The sequence below is a fragment of the Plutella xylostella genome, chromosome 10, assembly GCF_932276165.1.
Source record: "Plutella xylostella chromosome 10, ilPluXylo3.1, whole genome shotgun sequence".
Taxonomy (NCBI): domain Eukaryota; kingdom Metazoa; phylum Arthropoda; class Insecta; order Lepidoptera; family Plutellidae; genus Plutella; species Plutella xylostella.
In genome coordinates, this window is record NC_063990.1 from 16,701 (window position 1) to 39,102 (window position 22,402).

Sequence of the window (22,402 nt, forward strand, 5' to 3'; positions counted from 1 at the left end):
AATGTTAACGCCGACGGCAACATCCTGTAGCTGACCAGAGGTGCGGCAGCGGAGCGCGGGGAGGGCCCTGCGCCCGCGCCCCGCCACTCACACGCAAGCACCGGCAGAACCGATCGTAGCCACCGCGCAAGCAAGACGCGTACTTAATTACCTGCCTAACTACTCAAAAATACGACTGTAACTTTAATCAATAATATAAAGTTTAAAAGGTGCATAAAATCTTTAATTTATCATTATTAACAGTAATCTCAGATAATATTACCTACATGACTTATCAGTATAAAAAAAATGGATAACTAATGAATTTCAATAATCCTTAAAAAAATATAAAAACATTTATAGTTCTAATCCTAAAAAAGGTTTACTATCTATGTCATACCTAAATAGTAGACCAGGAGCAAGACAGAAAAAAAACATTCTTACAATAATATGCGATAAACTTCTAAATTATATTATCTTTAAATACTTCAAATAATTTGTATTATTAGTACTTATTAAAGTTGTACTACTACTTAGAAGTTTTTTTCTTTTTTCATTCGGTAGCTTGCTTGTTACCTATGCAAGTATCAATGTTTATATCCACGTAATCTACGTTATAAGTAGCCATACATAAATACAATCATTTTTTATTTTTATATATGTACCTATAGTAGAAGCATACGTTATAGTGATCGCTTTCAGTAGGTATCACAAAAAACAAAAAAAAAAAACTTGAAACGATCAAGCTATTTAAACAATAAATATTTGAATCAACCAAATTACAATACACGGCTCTTGGACTATTTTCATTTCATACCTATGTTAAGCCCTGCACTTACTTCAGATTGCACAACTTCCTGACAAGTAATACGATATTATTGTTTTCACTGAATGACGCAAGTTGCGCGACCGCATCAATTGGTCTCCGAAATATGCTGACTCTATGGCTATTGCGTACTGGCGTGACCTCGCCGGAGGCCAACATGACTGGTTGGGCATATGCTTTTTGGAGGTGGTGCAAAAATTTAAGGTGTTTGAAACCAAAATGTAATAACTATTGTTTTTGCTTCCGATTTATAAACATAATTAATCCTACGAACAAAGCTCATTTTCATTTTTGTTTTAAATCAGTACTTGATACTTAAATTTAAACACAAGAAAAACTATATAAACCTGTATATTTAACGATTTCCCTAAAACTCTTCAGTGCCGAAATCGTCTTCAGTACCATCTCGTTACTCTGTGCGTGTTACTCTCTGCGATCACCTCGCTACTTGTCGCTAGCTTCTCGTCGTATCCAAGTTCCTGATATCGAAATGTTAGTGAGTATAACTACAACTAATATTTTTTTCTTGTATTAAATTTTTATGTCTTTATTTTCTCTATTCAACTGTACTTTCGGAGACAGTCAGTTTTTCTCACCGAGACTGTACGTCTTAATCCTTATCATTATGTAAACTAAAGTTGTTTTTTTTTTTTTAATAATTCTTCCAGGTCGGACTCAGAGTTTGAATATCCTGGTGTGCCAGTGCCTGTGCAGCTAAGCAAGAAGCAGAAGTCTCCAGCAGGCTCCAAGCGCAAGGCTACGACGAGTTCCAACGAGGCTAGGTAAGCAATCAATAATGTAACTTTCATCCTTATGTTTCTGTGTTCCTCTGTACGACTAATTAGTTTGACTTGTCTGTATGTCTTTCCTAGATCTTAAACGGGTGAACCGATTTGGGTTCCGTACTTAATTTATACACTCATTTGTTTTAATATCGAGGGTTTTTAACCTTAGCTTCGTTAGGTTATTTAATTATAATTATATTTTTTTCCGTTCTACTGTAGGCTTTTCTAATCATTATTAAAACCAAAAATCTTTTTTTATTTATTCCAGGTCGGACTCAGAGTTAGAATATCCTGTGCAGCTGAGCAGGAAGCCGAAGTCTCCAGCGGGCTCCAAGCGCAAGGCGTCGAGTTCCAACGAGGAAGCGGCTAGGTAAGCAATCAATACTTTCATATTTAATATTCTGACAAAGTACTTTAACGAATTCTTTAATTGACAAAACTCCCTATTCTAGTTTAGTTTGACCCCCTGAGTCACCCACTTTCGGCTTCGCATATCCTTTTTGCAACACCCTGTATAATAAAACATTTTAAATTCAGAATGAAATTTCTTTAATCATCATTTTACTAAGGAAATTGCAATTGAACCACTTTTACAAAGAAATATTATCTACATAAATAAATAATATATACATAAAGTACCTACTATAATTTTATAAAATAACAACTAAGTAATTTAATTGAACAATTTAGCGCGAGAATTTTAAAACCTAACTGTATTACAAAAAGGTCCCATTGTAGTTAACTTGTAAAATTTTGGTTAGTTTCTTAACTGTTTGTGTCACGTGAATGCGTTACGTTTGCTAGCTCGATTCATCACCACTTCGCTCTATTGTAGACCTACTTTCTGACTAGATAAATAAATACACAGACCAGTAATAATATTCTTATTTTTTAGTTAAATAGTCATCTTATCTTTATTTCTTTTTCACAGATCTACCACTAAGAAGAAGCCGGCTGGAGATCTCTTCGCAATTATTCGCGACGCCGAGAAGGTCGCGAAAACCTGCCCAGAGCAGCATCAGCTGGGCTCCAGTATCGTGACGCGAGTTGCCAGCGGTCACGTTCGTCGCGCCGCTCCCACGGAAGGGGAGTTTTATGTGGAGCTCAAGGTGTATAACACCGTCGATGCTGCCAGTACCACCTCACAAGAAAGGTGGAAGAAGGCTCTGGTGACTGTTCGGTTGCAAGCCGATCAAGACACGCCTCACTGGGAGGCCTTACAAAAATTCATGAAGAGTGTATACACACTCTTCGAAGACACCGAGCCAACATTTTATGGCGAAAAAATAAACATAAAATAATAATATAATATTATAATAATAAATAATATTTTATGTTTATTTTTTTATATCAAAATAATAATATTATTATTTATTATAATAATAAATAATATTTTATGTTTCTATAATATTAGGTTTTTTTTGTTGAAGTAAAATTTTATAACGTTAAAATAAATATAAAATAATAATATTTTCTCGTTTTAGTTATTAGGTTTTTTTTGTTTTACCTACTAATCATAGTTAGTTACACTTATAGGATTTTTATTTAAAGTTCTGGTCAATTTCAATTTTTTATTTACGCAGCCTTACTAGATATTTTTATTTACTTAAAGTTCTGATCAATTTCAATTTTATAGCTACAATGCCTTACTGTACTACTTGTAAAACTCTTATCAACCCGAAAAGCTGGGTAGGGCACTTGCGTAGCAGTGACCACAAAAGCAGGGCTGTAACTTATCGCTTGTCAGATGATGTTGAGATTCTTGCCTCTGCATTCCGTAATCGCATTGCGACTTATAAGATAAAGGCTAATGATGATGCACAGCGTTCATTGGATTAATTTTTTCAGTCTATTCATGATAAAATAAAATCTCTAATAAATCAGTCATTGAAAACCCACTTTTGCATAAAAGTAAATGTTGAGCTATTCTCATTTTTCCTAATGTACAAAAATGATTCGCAAGAACTAAAGTCGTTTGGAACGAAAAACGTAACTCTACACATGAATTACAATTTCGATTCTTTTTTCTCAGAAATTAAAAGCACTTTGAAAAAAAAGATTGAAGAGTTTTCCGAGCAAGATAGCGGCTGGACCTTTTTGAGTAACTCTCATCTTGAAATCAACATAAATAAATATCAACCATTAAGTGGGTCATCTTTCATAGAATTACCAAAATTTATAAAAAACAAAAAAGCGTGTGTCAATATTAAAAATGATGATCCTTACTGTTTTCTTTGGTGTGTTACAGCTGCTCTATTTCCTTCAAAAAGCCATCCCGACAGGGTTTCGTCTTATCCAGACTTTCGTAATATTTTTAACATACAGGGTATGTCATTTCCAACAAATTTTTCAGACATTGCAGTGTTCGAAAAAAATAATCCAGATATAGCTATTTTTGTATATGGTCTGCAGGGTAAGAAAACTGTTATAGGCCCATTGTACAGGTCAGACTCTTCTACTGCAAAAAATATAGTTCATTTACTGTTTCTAGAGAATGATGAGGGATCTCACTTTTGCTTAATTAAAAATCTTCCCCGCCTGGTCAGAAGTCAAATAACAAAACATCATCAGCAGTTACATTTTTGTGACTCTTGCCTCCTTTTTTTCAACACATCGAATGAAGTAGAAAATCATTTGTGTGGAGGTATTGCAACAGTCCTCCCTAAACAAGGTTCATTTCTTGCATTTAAGAATTATGAACGAAAACAAAATATGCCCTTTATTATTTACGCCGACTTTGAAACAATGCTTCAACGTCATCAAGGTTGTGAAGCCGATCCCAACATTGCGAGCACTAGCACATTGCAACAACATGTCCCGTCAGCATTTGGTTACTATATTGTTTGCACTATGGATGAAAAGTATAATCGGTATGTTAGCTATCGCGGTACAGACTGCGTGTCAAAGTTTGTTGAATGGCTTTATCGAGACACAAAGCAAATATATGCTGTTTTAAAAAAGAATGTAAAAATTATATTTACAGAAGATAATCTTAAAAGTTTTGAAACTGCTATCCGCTGACATATTTGTGATCATCTTTTATTATTCGATAAAGTTCGAGATCATTGCCATATCACAGGTCTTTATCGGGGGGCGGCTCACAGTCATTGCAATTTACAATTTAAATTACCAAACTTCGTTCCTATAGTTTTTCATAATTTATCAGGTTACGATTGTCATTTGTTTATTAAAGAGCTAGGCGCAGCGCCGGGTGCAATAAAAATAATACCCAAAACCAAAGAGAACTATATTTCTTTTACAAAATATATACCGCTATCGAAAAATGAAGGTATCCAACTTCGTTTTATCGATTCATATAAATTTTTGGGTACTAGTTTGGATAAACTCACGAAAACTATGAAAGTAGAGGAATTCTCCCTGTTAAAATCATTTTTTCCTATTGAGAATGAGTTCAATTTACTTACTCGCAAAGGCGTTTATCCATATGACTACATGTCACAGTGGGAACGTTATGAAGAGAAAGATCTTCCCCAAAAATCATATTTCTATAATTCAATCAGTGATCAAGATATTTCCGATCAAGATTATGAGCACGCGAAAACAGTATGGGAAACCTTCTCTATAAATGATTTGGGTGAATATACCGATCTCTACGTAAAAACCGATGTATTGCTATTAGCCGACATTTTTGAAAATTTCCGCAAGACATGCAAACGATATTACCAATTAGACCCAGCATTTTACCTCACAGCTCCTAGCTTATCTTTTGACGCGATGCTTTTAAAAACAAAAGTTCGATTAGAGTTACTTAGTGATTTGGCAATCGTCCGTATGATTCAGGATGGAATACGAGGTGGTGTATGTATGTGCTCCAAGCGATATGCTAAAGCAAACAATAAATACATGCCTGATTACGAGCCATCACTGCCCGACTCTTTCATTATCTACATTGATGCCAACAATTTGTATGGCTTCAGCATGTCAGCATTATTACCTCTATCGGATTTCAGATTTTTAGAGCAGTCAGAGGTGAATACTATAGACATCGCATCAGTTCCCGATAATGCAACTTTTGGTTTCATTCTTGAAGTTGACATTATTTATCCCGAAAATTTACATGATGACCACAACGATTTTCCATTTTGTCCCGATCGGTGCACAGCTCCCGGTGGAAAGAGCGCAAAACTAATACCAAATTTGTACGATAAATATCGATATGTCATTCACTATGTGCACCTAAAAACGTGCTTAAAACACGGTTTAAAATTGAGGAAAATTCATAGAGCCATTACTTTTCGTCAAAGTGCATATCTAAAACAATATATTGAACTTAATACACAACTGAGGCAGCAAGCGCAATCAACGTTCGAACAAGACTTTTTTAAGCTGTTAAACAACAGTATATTTGGAAAGACTATTGAAAACACTGAACGAAGAGTAAACGTTCATTTAGTAAATCAATGGAACGACAGTCAAAATAAAACAAAAAAATTCAAATCAGCGGAAAAATTAGTTGCCCGACCAAATTTTCATAGTGCATCTATTTTTTCAGAAAATTTGGTAGCAATCCAAATGAAACCTGAGCGAGTGGTTTTAGATAAACCTATTTACATCGGGTTCGCCGTTCTGGAGTTGTCAAAATGTATGACTTCCACTATTCCATCATTAAACCTATGTACGGAAAACGAGTCGAGTTGTGCTACACTGACACAGATAGCTTTATCTACCTTTTATGGACAGATAATTTCTTTCAAGATTTGAAATACCGTCTTCTAACTCACTTTGATACGAGTAATTACGATATTAATAATAAATATCTTATTCCTCTGAGAAACAAAAAGATTCCTGGACTATTTAAGGATGAGATGGGAGGAAAAATTATCACGGAATTTGTAGGATTGCGATCGAAACTATATTGCTTCAGAACTTTGAATAAAACCATCAAAAAAGCTAAAGGAGTAAAAATGAGTGTTATCCGTAATCTAGATTTTAGTAATTATGAGCAGACCTTATTTGAAGGTAAAGTGCTGCGAAAGAAAAATATTCTTTTTAAATCAATAAAACACGAAATTTTCACTCAAAGCGTAAACAAAGTCGCATTATCAAGAAATGATGACAAACGTTTAATTAATCGTAATCAAATATCAACTATAGCGTGGGGTCATACCTCAATATTAGGAAAATAAAAAAAATTGAAATTGACCATTAACTTATACACCTACGACCTTATAAATAAAAAGCGAATCGATCCTTCAAACCATCTCCAACTAATTGTTTTGTCCCTTTCCATTAAACAGTGTATTATAGTGCGCGCGGAACTAGCTGCCCGCGTCTTAGGTATGTGAGCGGTGCACGGTGGGACGGGGAGGCGGGACGCGGCCAGCTAGCCCCGCGCGCACTATAGGCAAAACAGTTTTGAGAGTTCGATTAGGTTTTTATTAATAAGGTCATTTAGTATAATTAAATATGTTAATAGACGCATTTTTCCTGAAATAAAAATGACATATTATGTATCTAGCCTATCTGAAACCTAGTTAAACATTGTGAGATACGGCGTTTCGACTTTCTCCGTGTTCGGCATCATAAGGGTCACAGTGACAGTTAAATAAAGTCAATTTTTCTCTCCACCTTTAGTTTGCAAGGTGCGGGTGCCTATATAAATAGAGTGAGTCGCCCGCGCGCCTCAGTTGTAATATCACCATGCAGAAATGACTAGGTTTCAGATAGGCTAGATACATAATATGTCATTTTTATTTCAGGAAAAATGCGTCTATTATGTAGTCTGAGCCTATCTGAAACCTAGTTAAACATTGTGAGATGTGTTTATTATCGCATGGTGGAGAGAAAACCAACTGTGACCCATAAGCTACTGATGAGTATATCAGTAGAGAAATATTTGAATCTATAAATTTATAATGCATAGATTTCTAGGTAATAGATATACTAAAAAGAAAGGTATAAGTATACATAAGACTTAAGTACTTCCTTATTATTCCTGACTTTTCAGAAAGTTATGGAAGGTATGTACCTATACATATAGGTAGGTATTTATACATATGGATACACAGTGCCTCTTCGAAAGCAATACTTATAAGTAATTATTGATCAAAATCTTGTTATTGTCAAGGCAATATTTTTAACATACACTAGCCGAATGGATGGAACCAGTGAAATACTTTGCAACAATATTTAAAAGCTGTAAAGTGTAGAATATCGATCCAGGCCGCTGGGGCTCAGGTCAGCACATGCTGACTAGGGTATGTAATTCTGGACTGACCTCAGAAATGCAGCAGCCGACCCTGGAGCCTCGAGGACCTGCTCAGTCAGCCCCGTACGACGACACGGCCTGCAACACCTGGCGCGGCATCTAGTCCTTGGAACGAGGAGTGGTGCTTGAAGGGAAGATAATTTTACTAAATATCTCAGCCTCATCAGCTACTGGAAAAGATTAGATGAAGGCTGTGACACTGGCGGATAACTAAGTATTCAGTTTTTCAAAACATGATGCAGGTAATAATATTCATATTCTAGATTGACAAGTAACACACAGTCTAATTTTGTATTCTAACTAACTCGGCGGTTAACGAGTTCCTGTGCAGTCCTACTAGGAAGGAAAGTTATTTTATAAGCCTTTGCACCGATTTTGTGGGCTACTATCATTCTGTATCATCATGTGTGAATATTATGAGCTCTGGCAGCATTCCTTGGTAGATGACATCAATTAATAAAGATTGATTAAAACCAAATAACAATTATAATAGTTGATAAATGAAACCCGACTAACATGTCTTAACTGGGTAAGTAAATGATCAGTCATGCCACCAGGATAAGTAAAATGTTCAGTACTTCATATGAAAAACATTAACAAGGTCACCTTTAGGTAGGTTCGTCAACACTAAGGGCACGTCTCGGCCAAAACCTTAAGGCTTCGCCTTGTTGCAACTTGAAAGGTACGTAGGTAGGTACCTACTTACATTGTTGTAGGTTCGATTTTGAAACCATTAAGTCGACCTAGATAAAACAAAATAAAATAGCTCGATTAAATAAAGATGGTACGTAAAGATGTTAGTTGTACCTGATCAGACCTGATGCAACTACAGCCAACATAGACTCTCTAAGCTGTGGAAGCAACAATCATGATGGCGGGAACATGGACAGTTGGACGAGCCACCTCGAGCCTGACTTATCAATCAGAACTGACAGTTCGCCAACAGCAGATAGCTTGCGGCTATCTATAGGTAAACTTAGGTAGTTAGCTATACCCAAGAAAAAGTCCTTGGACATCGATATGACAGTGGAAAGGCGAATAACTGTGACACTCTTTAAAACAGAAAGGCTTGTTGTGGTTGTCCAGCTAAGGAAGGTTACCTACTTCAGCGACCGTATTGCATTCTGAAAGAACTGCGAAGAGTTAATATTATGACTAATAATTATTACTTATTTAGAAAGTTTTCCGCAAACTCTTATAAATCAAGCAGCTACCACGTCACCGCTGCCCGGTTATAACTCTGTACTAGCTTAGTAGATATATATACCAGTTCTAGCCTTCAGCTAGAGGCCAGAGAGCTCCTAAATGAGATGCGAGTACGAGCATGACACAAGTAATTTTTTACTTGGTAAGTAACTAGTTACGTAACTAACTGAAAGATCCATAAAACAGATTACTCAAAATGTAATTGTGAAAACGGCACGTCTGCATCTTAACCAGTCAGTCTAAGTAGTTTCAGCAGATACAGTGTTGAAAAATAGTTATGAAACGTTTGCGCCAGAATCGAATTAAAAATACATTTTCATTAGAGAAGCCGTTTAGGCATGAATAGGTACTTTCACCCTTTGAATTGTGCTCCAAATGATGACCTTCGAAATTCATAGAAATTTAATGACGACTGCCATTGTTTATTATCTAGCCCAGTAAATTGAGTTGGGCTACGGCTACACGTGATGTGATACACAGTACACAGTAGGTATATGCATGTTCCCAGAATAGTGGAAGTTATAATTTTACCAAAAGGTAGTCGTCTCGTGCAAGAGCACCGTTACTCGATTTATTCGATACACAACTAGTAGACAGCTGCTGCGTAGGAGGTTCACGCATTTTTCAACAAAGAGCTCGGACACACACTCACAATCCACTGGGACTTAAGGAAGACAGCTTATATGGTGTCACTCAGAAACCGCGATGACACTCTGATCATGATCACCCGACAGTAGGATCATAATAAATTCGGTAACTTGTGAAGCGGTATGGTATAGCAACAGCGACTTTCACGAAATCAGGAATTAGCTCAGTGCTTTCAGGTTGAACACTCGCCCGTGGGATTCACTTTGCTCACAGCCGAGAAAAGAAAAGACTCAAAGCTGGAATCTGCCGATGTGTCATGACACTTAAGATAGTGTCTGGGGAGTCACTTTATATGACGAAAAACGAACTTTCAGTGCACTGCGACGCGAGCCGCTCTATCTGTTTGTATGTATTAAACGTGCCGATTGCACGACAGCTCTCGTTCGTTCGTTTCTCATCAGTATAGAGTAACGCTCCTGTACTTAACTTACCGTGCGTCATCATTCCCATGAGCAGTCCAATGATCTTTAGGCAGTTTAGAACAAAAGCTGCATTAGACAGTTTCTTCAGCAGAGACATCGAAATAAAAAATTGATTGCACAACTATCCCCAGGAGCAGTCTACAGGTCACTTTGGGCAGCTCAGAAGAAAGCTGCTTTAATAGAATACCCTACCTTAGCGGAGGCATCAAATTGAAGTGCTATAACACTTTTAGAAGCGGTGCACGTTACCCGATTTGTCGTCATCCATGCCGATGCGGCTACGGCGACTGCAGGTGGTTACTCAGGCTTCGTTGGTGTGCCCTTGTATGGCTAACATGACCAACCTTGGCAGTAAACGTTCGTCTGCATATGCCAAAATCACTGATGAATAGCGCACGTTACTCGATACCTTCTAAATAAGTCACTCATAATGATGGCTGATGATGATGATGACCGTGCTAGCAATAGTGCAGGCGGTTCCACTGAGCATATAATCTCTTCCCAGACAGGGGGCGTTTCGATCTGGCAACCAGAACAGGAGTGCCAGGTGTGCGCAGCGATGCAGGTGGTACAACACAGCCGCCAGGGCAGGAGCACATGGCTGGGTCTATGCAGCGATGCAGGTAGCACAAACCGGTGGCCAGGGCCAGGACCGGGTGTACGCTGCGATGCAGGTGGCACAAAACGGTGGCCAGGGCCAGGACCGGGTGTACAGCCGCCAGGGCAGGAGTGCATGGCTGGGTCTATTCAGCGATGCAGGTACCACAAACCGGTGGCCAGGGCCAGGACCGGGTGTACGCTGCGATGCAGGTGGCACGAGACGGCGGCCAGCGCAGGAGCACAGGGCCGGGTGTATGCTGCGATGCAGGTGCCACGAGACGGCGGCCAGCGCGGGAGCACAGGGCCGGGTGCAGGTTACACGAAACTTCAATTTCACCGAATCGGCCTGCCTACCTTCAGCGGGTAGGTACCGGCGGATCACATTACTCGCCGCACATGCCACAATGTCCCAACATACTGAAACTCGGAGCCACGTGCTTCCTGTAAAAAATCCTATGACGGTCCTGGAAAGCTCCTCTTTGTAAAGCCTTACATAAGCTATAATAAAGTGCATTATTGTAATAGCAAAGTTTTTATCAACTGTTTTCTAAAAATATTAGAAATTGAGGGTAGAAAAATATATTTTTATTATTTTTTCCTGTATAAAATTAACATATGCTTTACTTAAAGCGGTCATTAATGTAAGTATCTAGCTCAAGCGCCACTAGTAGGACCTGAATATGTGATCAATCATCACCACGACTATTGAATCGGACCCTACTGCGTGGGATAAAAACCCCAAGCGCCGGAGCATTATGACCAGTGGCTGAGCTTTTAAAAGCAGTAAATAATAGCATTTTACTCACGGCTTATCAACTCAAACCTTCGTTGCGAAATCCTCAGCAATGGCTGCGTGCGCAGCAGCCGGCAGGCCGCGCGCCGCCTGGTCCGCATCACGCTACAGCTGCCGGCAGCGAGGACTCCGCAAATTCAATATTATATTTTTCCCCGTCGGAGCGAAGCCGACGAGAACCGTGGCTACATAGAGCCATTTTGCCGAAGTGTTCACTTCAAAAATCAAAAACCAACTGAGGCGCGCGGGCGACTCACTCTATTTATATAGGCACCCGCACCTTGCAAACTAAAGGTGGAGAGAAAAATTGACTTTATTTAACTGTCACTGTGACCCTTATGATGCCGAACACGGAGAAAGTCGAAACGCCGTATCTCACAATGTTTAACTAGGTTTCAGATAGGCTCAGACTACATAATAATGTTTTATAGGATATAAGTATTAGCTGTAAGAAACTAACATACAATAAGCAACATTGTTACTAACAAAGTATGGTTTAAAAAATAATTCATAATAGTTTTAAGCCTAGCCTGCACGAGGAAGTTAAATGTTGTTTACCCTAATGACGAGTACAGTAAGGGGCAGAGACACCTGACCCCCTCAGAAGCATTGTTACTATGAGCGGGGGGTCAGGTTTCTCTGCACCTGACCGTACGTTTAACTTTATCGTGCAAGCGAACCTTAGGTTAAGTTTAGTTTTAGGTACTTATTATTATAATTATAATTAGGTATTAAGTGTATGTGTATGTTATAATGAATAAATTTTAGTTATTATTATTAGTTCTGTTTTATTTCTCTGCTTTTTTCATTAGGAAAATAAGAAACCATTAGAATGCGCGGGACTAGGTTGAACGTCAGCATTTTTATGAACGCCAATGTAGGTTACTTAATGTGCGCGTGCGCGGGGGCATGACCGCAGTTTAAACAGTCAGCAAAAATAATGACAACAACTTGGTTAAGTTGTAAGCTACTCACTCCTATACGATTTCATAGAGATAGAAAATGACTGCTTCATTTACCGATACGTATATTAAGTGAAGCATTTTTTACAATAGGACTCATGCTTATTTTGATCGAGTAAAGGAGAATACCATTTTGGCGAGAACATGTCTATTTCGGTAAGTTTTAATTTTACGTTTTTGTCTTAGTGTCAGCTTCCTAAGTATAATTTATTTAATTATAATAATTATTTTTATTGTCCATAGATCTTAGATGAGGCTGATCTGACTGACCCCTACTACTATGCACAGAACATGTTGGAAGGGCTCGAGAGCGATGTCGAGGAAATACGGAATCCAGGTCCTGCAGACGGCGGGAAGCGGAAGAGCAAACCTACGAGAAAACGGACTGCAAAAGAATCCACATTGAAATCATATGTGGTTAGCAAGGCAGTAAAGAGAGGTCATCGCTTAGTGAAAATAGAAGTGTTTGATCTAAATGAGTGTCAGGACACAAATATTGAAAATGCAGTGTTAAGTGCTCAATACGTGGTTGTAGATCCCGTAGATGAAGTAATGGACATGGCAGAGAATATTGTCAACAAAATTTCAAAAAAGATGTGTAATAATTATTAGTCTATTTTTATGTGTATGTGATAATAAATATAGTTTGGTTTTATAAAAATAAAGGCATTTTTTTTATTTTATTAACATTTATTACATAAAAAATCAATACCTACTTAATTATTAAACATAGATAGTCATTTTATTAATTAAACTAACTTAAAGTAGAAATACCTAATAAATTATCGTAATACCATCGCTTTACACAAAGCACATTTTTTAAGGCACAGACATTTTTGTGGTTAAAGCAATTGAATTTTTTATCTTTATCATATTTTTTACATAGAGTTTCAAGATTAGGACATCCTTGTTCTTCTATATCTATAACTGAACAAAATGGTGATAGTTTTTTTACCCAATTAATCTTTTCATAACCTTTGACAACTAATGTTTTATCGAGCAATACAGGTTTAATCAACCTTTTAAATTCAAGGTAATCTACGAATCCTTCACGCCAGTAAATTCCTCTATTTCTTTCCAACCATCTTACTTGTCTTTTTTCACTATCAGTTAAAGTTGAAAAATTATATGGAGGCTTTACTAAATATATTTGCGTAAAATCTTTAGTAGCTATTGCAAACTCTTTAACAATGAAGTCGTTTTTATAATTATAAAATCCTTGTAAGTCAACGAAACTGTATTCAGGATTCATGTTATTTTTTTTACAATATTTGAAAGTGGCTTATACTCGATTATACAATCGTTAAGAATGAGGCAGTAGGCAGAAGTATGATCAGGAATTTCTAAGTAACTTTCTATTTCTATACGAACGTCTACAGGACCAGTTTTCAAGGTTTCGTTTTGTCTACAACAATCAATTACAAATAAGGGACATATATCCTTGAATTCTTTTAAACTCAACAACGGTTCACAACGGTGTCCATAATAAGACTGTTGAAATTTAGCATACATCTCGTATAATAACAAATATCTGTCGTCTGCAAAGTTTACGTTGAGGCTTTCATAGGGAAAGTAAGTAGAATTTAAAAAAACTTTAACGTCACGTAAATAACAGTGATCAAACTGTGACATATTTCCAGTTCCAATGTTTTTTCTTTCTGTTTGCAGACCTATTATAACAAAGCGTGGCTTTTCTATTTGCGATGAAGTTTTTATTGACCAAGTGTGTTTTGTAGTTCTGGGTAACAGAGGGTATTCATAGAGGTCCCAATTCCTAAATCCTAAACATATAGGTCTATCTTTTTCTAAATATCTCAGCAAGTTAACTCTCTCACGATCTGAAACTTTTATATGTGGAACTCTCCATACTATTTTGTTAATGTTTATATCGTCTAAAACTTCATTTGTGCTTAATTTTATAGCATTTAGGTTTGTATTACTACGCAGAAGTATCAACTCATGCTTACAATTCATTATTATTTTATTATAATCCTCTGCAAAACCAAGAACTTTGTTCAATGGTATACAAACGGAAAAATTGCCTGTTGTATTTTTTACACCATTAGTGTCCCACCCCCACAAACGCGACATTTTGGATTCATTTTCATTCATAGATATCAACGATTTCATAGTAGTTGTAACACCAACATTTTTTATTCTATCAATTTCAACACCATTTAGTTCATAACGAATATCTTGAAAAAGAAAGAGTATTGCATTGTTCACAAACTCCACACTACTTACTCTTTCTCTTTTATCTCCGTTTGGACGATGTACATTAACCGAACCTTCTATGTATAGTGTACTCGCTGATGGTAAAATGTATAAGTCTTGCTGATTAATAGGAATGCGAATCTCATCATTTTTGTTAAAACTGTTTATGTAAGGCTTATACGAATGAACTTCATAGCTTTCAATGCTATTATCATGAGCGATGGGATCCAATATGTTTAAAATAGTCATTTTATAAGTTTGATGGCTTTTAGAAACTGTTTGTTTTCCTTGGTTAGCTTTTTCCTTTTGGTAGGTGGTTGCTCTTGCACTGTATGTAATGCAATGGGAGCTTTACATCTAGGTTCAAACCTTATATTTATAAAATCAATCATTTTCGTCTCAAATGCAAATAGAGCTGTAATTCTTCTTGTCGAAAATTAATAACATTATTATTTGCATCTAAAATCCTTATATTGATTTCACTAACAGTGTCTTGATTAACCGGAAAATATATCAAGTTTTTTAAGAATTTCTATGATCCTGTATCCTGGTGGTACACTGGGAGCAAATTCGTAAATAATATGACTAGGTTTTCCGTTTATATAAGAACCGCTCACGATATCACATTCGATTCGAACGATGGTTGTAGAGAGAATGCTCACCGGAAAGATAGATTCATGTAATATATTGGCTTTAAGTAATTCATTTCTAAACCCCAATATCCTCCCAATTGAACCAGCTTTCTCAAAATGAATGTCTTTAGAACAAAATATCTTCGTACTCAAAGTATTATTGTTGCATAATAACTCAAACGTACAACCAGGTAAATTGGTTTTCAAAAAGTCACTAATATCCAACAGTTCGTAAGATCCTTCCGGAATTTTAATGACTTCGTTATCACCATAATAAAAATTGTTGTTGTTTTTATCTATGTTAGGTATTGAATTGAAGGTTGAAAAAAATACTAGTCCGCACTCATATTCACCTCCAAGTTGTAAAGCTGGAGAATAATATGTTGACAAAGCTGATTCGCGACCAGTAATTGATAGTGTGAATGACATCGTGTTAATGAGAATATTTATAAGCAAAACCTTATTTTAAACGTTTTTCCAGAATTTTCTAAGAAACTTAATACATAAGTGCCCGCAATTATAAAGGTGACTTTTTTGGCAGTTTTCATAATTATAAAATACAACAGTTTTCTTTGTTAAATAGTTCAGTAATTCTAAAGGTGGTTTTAAACCATAACTATCGAAATACTCTGCATAATTATTTACTTTAACATAGGCTACCCAGTGAGTTCCCTCATTAAGCGAAATATCTAAATTTAGAATGGCACATTCTATATAATTAGGCTTACTCGGCAAAGTATCTCTCATATAAACACCGCGAAAATATGGTATATCACGAGTGTAATTTAATATATCAATGTTACTAAGAGCTCGCCTGGGTAACCTTAAAACTAGTTTTTTGAAGATTGTACACATAATCCTTTACCCTTTTTGTAAGGTTTGATGAATAAACCTTTACCCAAGGCGATTGATTCCATCATCTTATTGTGGCGTTCGGATTCGACAATACTTTTTTGAGCTGACTTGTAATCATTTACTGCTTTAGCTATTCCACCCACACCACCAGCTAATGAACCCAATGCGGATAGTCCAGCAAAAATAGGAATTAGAGGAAGAATTCCTCCTGTTTTAGGAATGGGTATAATTCTAGGTAATTTAATGCGATTATTTTTATGAAATATTTTTTTTGCTGCAGAATATGCTAATTCTATAGCGTGTTTGTTAGTTTTTGGTTTTAGTTTCTTCAGAAGCGTTTTCAATTTAGACACCGAAGATTTAAATGACTTAATTCCAGCACCTGTTCTAATTTTTGCTTTCATAATTTACCAACCAAGATGCACTTTTTTCGCCTCTGCTAGCATCTTTTGATTTTAGTCGTTGTTTTGCCATATTTTTTAACAGTAAGTCGGCCTTATGGCGATCTCTCAAATTCGAATATTTTGTGTAAGCAATATCGTGTTGCATGCACGCGTTGTCTAAAGGGTTAATTCCTTTATCACCTCTTTTCAAACGTTCTTGCAAGCGTGTACCCGGTCCGCAGTATTGATAGCCTGGTAAGTGTAACTCTACAGGCAAGTTATTAATAAATGAATTTATAAGTCCTTTCCCTTTCATAACTAGGTAGATAATGAAAAAAAATATGTTTGAATCCATAATATATAATATAGGTATACCTACCTAGTACTTCAGTTATTTATGATATTATTTTTATCGATCCAGCTGTTTTCATTTGGGTTGAGACCGAGCCATTTGACAAGAACCTTATTCCCACTCCTTTTAATAACCTTTTCAACCAAATAAATATTAGGGTGATAGGTTTTTTGAAGTTCATATTCATAAAAACAACCTTTTATGGGCACTTCATGTAGGTCTTGTATGTAATAAGTAGGCGGCTGAGATTTTATTACTTTGAAAATCTTAAACAATTCGGTAGACCAGTTTGGCGTATAGCCCTTTTGAAACTCTCCTTTGTACTTACTAATACGAACGACATCACCTATATTAAACTTATTTTTTGTTACAGGTAATATTTTTTTACATTTTTGTATATTCTTTGCAACAACTGATTCGTTTAACTTATTAATTTCAGATGGTTTATGTTTTGTAGTACGATGAACGGTATTATTATAATTATTTACTACATCACATAAAGGCTTCCCTACCCATTTATAGTTTCCAGTAAGACTAAAATGTTTAAACAGCTTGCATTTTAAAGTTCGTATGAGTCTTTCTACTATGGATGCTTTTTTAGAGGAGTATGTTGAATAATGATTTATATTGCATCTTTTCATAAGCCGTTGAAAGATGTCGTTGTAAAACTCTGTACCCATATCTGTTTGTAAATTTGTAGGTGTACGTCCTTCTTTTAAAACTTTTTCAAAAGCTAGAGACACTTCAGTTTTTGTTTTGGTCTTTAATGGAGCTGCCCACGCATATTTAGAAAAGGCGTCAATAACAACTAATACGAATTTAAAACCTTTGTTATCTTTGTGATAACTTTTAATGTCAATCAAGTCCGCTTGCCATAAATCATCAATTCCTTTTAGAATAACTGATCGACGTGGAAATTTTTTTCTGGCTCCTTTATGAATTTCATTAACAACACCTTGTTTACTCATATTGGTTTGGTGATAAGATCTCTTAGGGTTACTATTTGATCTTTTATAATATTACTCGCGTCTACCTTGGAACACTTTTGACTCAACTGTTGCTGCATGAGACTTATTTGAGTTTTTATACTTTTAAGCTCTGCAAGGAAATCTTCTCTTTTACAATAAATGTTATTGTTTCGGTCAACATACGCTTTATTGACAGCTTCATCGGCATCAACAGCTAATTTCAATCCTTTTAATCTTCTTTGTTTCAAATCATAATCACCTGATTCATTTTGAAAAAGCGCTTTATTAAAGGATATACATTCCAAAGGGTCTAATACACGCATTCTTTTATGGACATGATGTCCAAATTTATCGATGTTCATCATGCGAATGAAGTGAAGGTTAGCGTTATAATAAAACATAAAATAATTTGTATAAGTATTTATTCAATTGATATCACCACATTTTTTTAATTGTTTAATGATTGATAATATTTCATCATCTAATCCAGTGTTACCAGCGTCCCTCGAAGCTATTAGTAATTTTAATGTTTCAACTAAGTCATTTGGATCGTTCCAAAAAATGTAATCCACATTTTTACCAACTTTTTTAAATAATGGTATGCCTTTCCCTTTAGGAGTGCTTTTGTCTAGATGTGTGGATTTAGTGACTGTGGGTGATGCTAATAATGGTTTTATAATTTGTAAATACTTGAATCCTCGGTTGTTATTTGTTGGTTGACTTAGATCATATTTACGTTTATGTGCATTCGTGGATAATAACATGGATTTGTAATTTTGTTTATCTTCTTCAGTAACTATACTCAAATCAGGTTTCTTTTGGTAGAGTAATTCAACCAAACCTCTTGTTTTACTGTATGACTGTCCGGCTATTTTAATTGAATGGTCGGTTATGGTAACACGTTCCGATCCAATCATAGGTTTTCCCTTTTCTAACCTGATTCCATAAGGTACATCATTGAAAACTTCTGATGACAAAGACCACGATGAAACAGACTTCGGAGTTGGCGTCGAAGCAGCATCAGAAGTCGTTTCAAAAAATAAATCACTTATGTTATTTCCAGTGCTTTGTTCTAACTCAGAATCACTTAAAGAATGATCCGAATTAATATCATGTTGAATTTTATTAGGTGACAAATTACTAATAGGTTCATTTTCAGACAATTTTCTTTTTCTTGGAAAAGTTATTTTTGGCATTACATCTTCACTTTCACTTTCTTGATGAATTTCATCATTTCCTCCAGCACTTATATAGTTCCTTGTCAGCTGCTTTAATGGATCCGTCACAGGTTTGAACATAGATTCTAATGCCATATCAGAATCTAGTTTACTATTTTTCAAGCTTTGCATCTTCTTTTTGACTGCATCAGCAGATTTAATTATTTGCTGTTTTAATGTTTTTTCGTCATTCATTTTTACAGATTTTGTTACTTATCACTTAAGAGGAAAATGTGAAACTGTTTTGTTTACTACCAAGAAGCGTTATTTATTCAATTCAATCATCCACCATAATAAAAGTATCGAATTTTTTTCTGTAGCAACCATTATTTTTCTGACAGTCTTTATTTATGACCAAGTAGCTAAATGAATCTTTCCAAACACTGGAACACATTTCTCGAAATTGTAGCCAGGTCATATCAGTGTTCACATGTTCATCATACACATGATGGAGATTTATATCATCCTGCTTAAATAAGATGATAAGGTTTGCATTGTCACGAATCAACTGTTTTGGAACTTTACTATAAGTTTGGTTTAAGTAAAAACAATCTATATTTTTATGTCTTCCCATTGCAAAATAATCACGAATATTATTTTGATTCTCACATGCTACATCATCAAAAATTATGACAGAATTCACAGAGGCATTATCAGGACTTACAACTTCTTAGTTATCATGATATTTAAAATAACTTACTCCAGGGACAAGACTCATAACCTTTTCTAAAAATATGTATTTTGGTTGATACAGCGTTTTTGAATACACGTAAACGTTACGAAAATGTAATCCTTTAGGGTGTAAAAGTAGTCCAATAACTAAATTTGTTTTGCCACAATTAGACGGTCCACAAACTATACATCGAATAGTCTTTGGTAAAAGTTTACCATGACGGAGTGGTAATTTGTCCGAACCGAAATTGATTTTTTCAAGGTGTAATGAAGTAGGTTGTTTAACAAATTTCATTATGCAGAATGTGTAACCTAACAGCAAAGTTTCCAATGATAAAATGTTGGAAACGTATCCCACCTTCGCTATTTATGTACTCACGGTTCTGATCTATAAGGTTGGCTATGAAACCCGCCACCTATTTATTCTCCTTGCTGAAAACCATTTTCGTTCATCGGTTGGACCAAGACGGTTACACTCCGATATTATTGGGTGTTCTATTACACCTTGCATTCGATTGGGCGAACGACGAGACGCGCCGCCGTCGGCGCGGTGAGAAGTGAGCTCAAACGAATGCATGGTAGTCCAATAACTAAATTTGTTTTTTTTATGTTATGTTTTTTTGTGTCAGTCAGTCAAGTCAGTCCGTGACTTCACCCAAGGGTTCTAGTTGAAAACCAGCGCTATGGTGTGGTTTAGCATACCTGCCATAGCATCAAGCTGAACTAGAACCCATTTCAGCACCGAGAAGCAACATTCATGCTTTTAATAACTTATTTTTTTTTTTATTTACTTTTTAACCTTTTCTTCTAAATGTAAGTATGTGTTGTTTCTGTGTGTGTAAGAAATAAATAATTTTTCTTTTCTTTCTTTTCTTTCTTTCAATAATATCCTACTTGCGGGCACCCGTGGCTGCATTCCTAATCCGCATCCCTGAAACTCCAAGGCTAGAGAGATCGATCTTGGACTTTGCCTCAGTTAGGACTTTGGCGTAAGTCATTCCCCTGCCCGCCGCTTCCGGCTGTAGGGTTACAACCACGGCCTGAGACCGTGGAGGTCTTAGTTTAATTTTCGGGGGTTCCCTAGTAGGCGCTTTAGTGGACGCTGCCACTGTCGCCCGTTTCTTGGTTCTACGCTTAACAACAGTAGTCCAAGTCTCCCCGCTCCTATTTGGCCGAACGGGTTGTGAGGGTGAGGGAGGGTCTTGGTCCACTGGTGCTGGCACATTGGGTGCCACATTTGGTGCGGGCCCACTAGGTTTCTTGCCTCTTTTTCTTTTGGACTTCTTTTTCTTGTGGCTAGGTCCGGGTTGTTGAGCCACTATACCGCCTTTTGGTGTCTGGATCTGCTTCTTTGCAGCCTCCGCCTTCTCTTTATCTGCAGCTAAAGGAGGGCGCATCGGAGGAGCGGGTGGCAGACGCGACTCTAATGAGGAGAGCTTGGCATCCACCATGTTCCCCACCTCCAGCATTATAGCACGCGCAAACTCGGCGAATTCTGGTCTCACCCGCTCCGCCGGCAGCCCAGCCCGGCTGGGTTGGCTTGGTTGTACCGTCCGTGGCGGTGAAACCTGACGTGCCTCATCAATTTGCCTAGGGCCTACCGAGGGAGCAGGGGAGGGGGATCGGCGTCCATTCGCTGCTTCGAAGCCGGAGCGAAGAGTCTGGAACTCCCTTCGCAGGTCCGCTTGTTCCGCTCTGAGTGCCTCGTTCTCCCTTCTCAGGCGCTCGACCTCGGACTGCAGGCGATTATTATCAGCCTGCAGTTTAGCCACCTCTTCGTTTGTAGTCCGAACACTAAGAGTTTTCACAGCCGTGGAAATTGCCTCGACGGAATCTTTTATCGCCCGCACAAAGGTGCCCTTTAGGTTTCGGGACTTTTTCCCCACGTCCATGATAACATCCAAGTTATTGGCTATAACTGTCTGCAAGTCAGCAGACAGCCTATTATCGCCATCCCCAAGTGTTTGGGAGATGGCCTGATCCAACCGGGAAAACGACTCTCTGGCTTTCAGAGAATGGTTTGCAACCTCTTCTTCCAAGCGGAGCCGTAATTCTTTCTCCTTGGCTGCCGCGAGTTCAGCTTTGGCCTTTGCTAAGCCAACATATTGGCCAGTGGTAGGCGGCCTGCCTCGGCCCCTTTTGGGTGTGCCAAGCTTGTTAGGCACACCGCTCGGGCTTCCTCCTGAGCCGCTTCCAGAGTCGAAGACCGCAGATCGTTTACGTTTTTGGGACCTACTCTGCCAATATTTGCCAGAGGGACCCAATCTCTCCTCGTCTGCAGTGCTCTCCGCGCTGTCTGTAGATTCTGCAGACTCTAGCATGACCACACTAGCCTCGCTTACATGGGCGGGAGACTCGAGCGATCGACCCCTGCCGCTTCGGATCGATCCCTCAGAGACCCTGTCCCTTTTTCCTCCCTTTTTGGCGCGAGCGCCCTGGCCAGAGCCCTGAACCGATTCCGGGGTGGTGGAACCCGGTCTCAGTCCAGTTTGCTCCGCGGGCTTTCCGCCCGCTTTAGTGCCCAAAGTGTGTGCCTTTGCACAATGTTCATTACTGCTCCCACTCTCCTCTCCCTCCTCAACCTCAAAACTTAACCTACTTAAACTACGCCTCCTACTATCTACAACTTCGTCTTCATCTTTGTTGGATTGTTGCATGT

At 37.4% G+C, this 22,402-nt stretch overlaps 1 protein-coding gene across 2 annotated transcripts; it reads left to right on the top strand.

The window, feature by feature from the left end:
• The first annotated feature begins 250 nt into the window (after nucleotides 1-250).
• Nucleotides 251-2,929, top strand: LOC119692221. Of its 2 annotated transcripts, none has more exons than XR_007266694.1 (4): nucleotides 251-1,301; nucleotides 1,474-1,587; nucleotides 1,859-1,960; nucleotides 2,522-2,898. XR_007266694.1 is itself a non-coding variant. In XM_048623436.1 (4 exons), coding segments are annotated over exons 1-4 (588 nt in total). In that variant the 5' UTR covers nucleotides 251-1,295; the 3' UTR covers nucleotides 2,892-2,929. The 2 variants fall into 2 exon arrangements, 1 of the variants encoding a protein (XP_048479393.1); XM_048623436.1 differs by having other exon boundaries at nucleotides 251-1,297; nucleotides 2,522-2,929.
• Nucleotides 2,930-22,402: the final 19,473 nt, after the last annotated feature.

Coding starts and splice junctions, on each gene's coding strand:
- LOC119692221 (XM_048623436.1), top strand. Junction 1,588..1,858: donor ACGAGTTCCAACGAGGCTAG/GTAAGCAATCAA, acceptor TATTTATTCCAG/GTCGGACTCAGAGTTAGAAT. Junction 1,961..2,521: donor TCCAACGAGGAAGCGGCTAG/GTAAGCAATCAA, acceptor TCTTTTTCACAG/ATCTACCACTAAGAAGAAGC.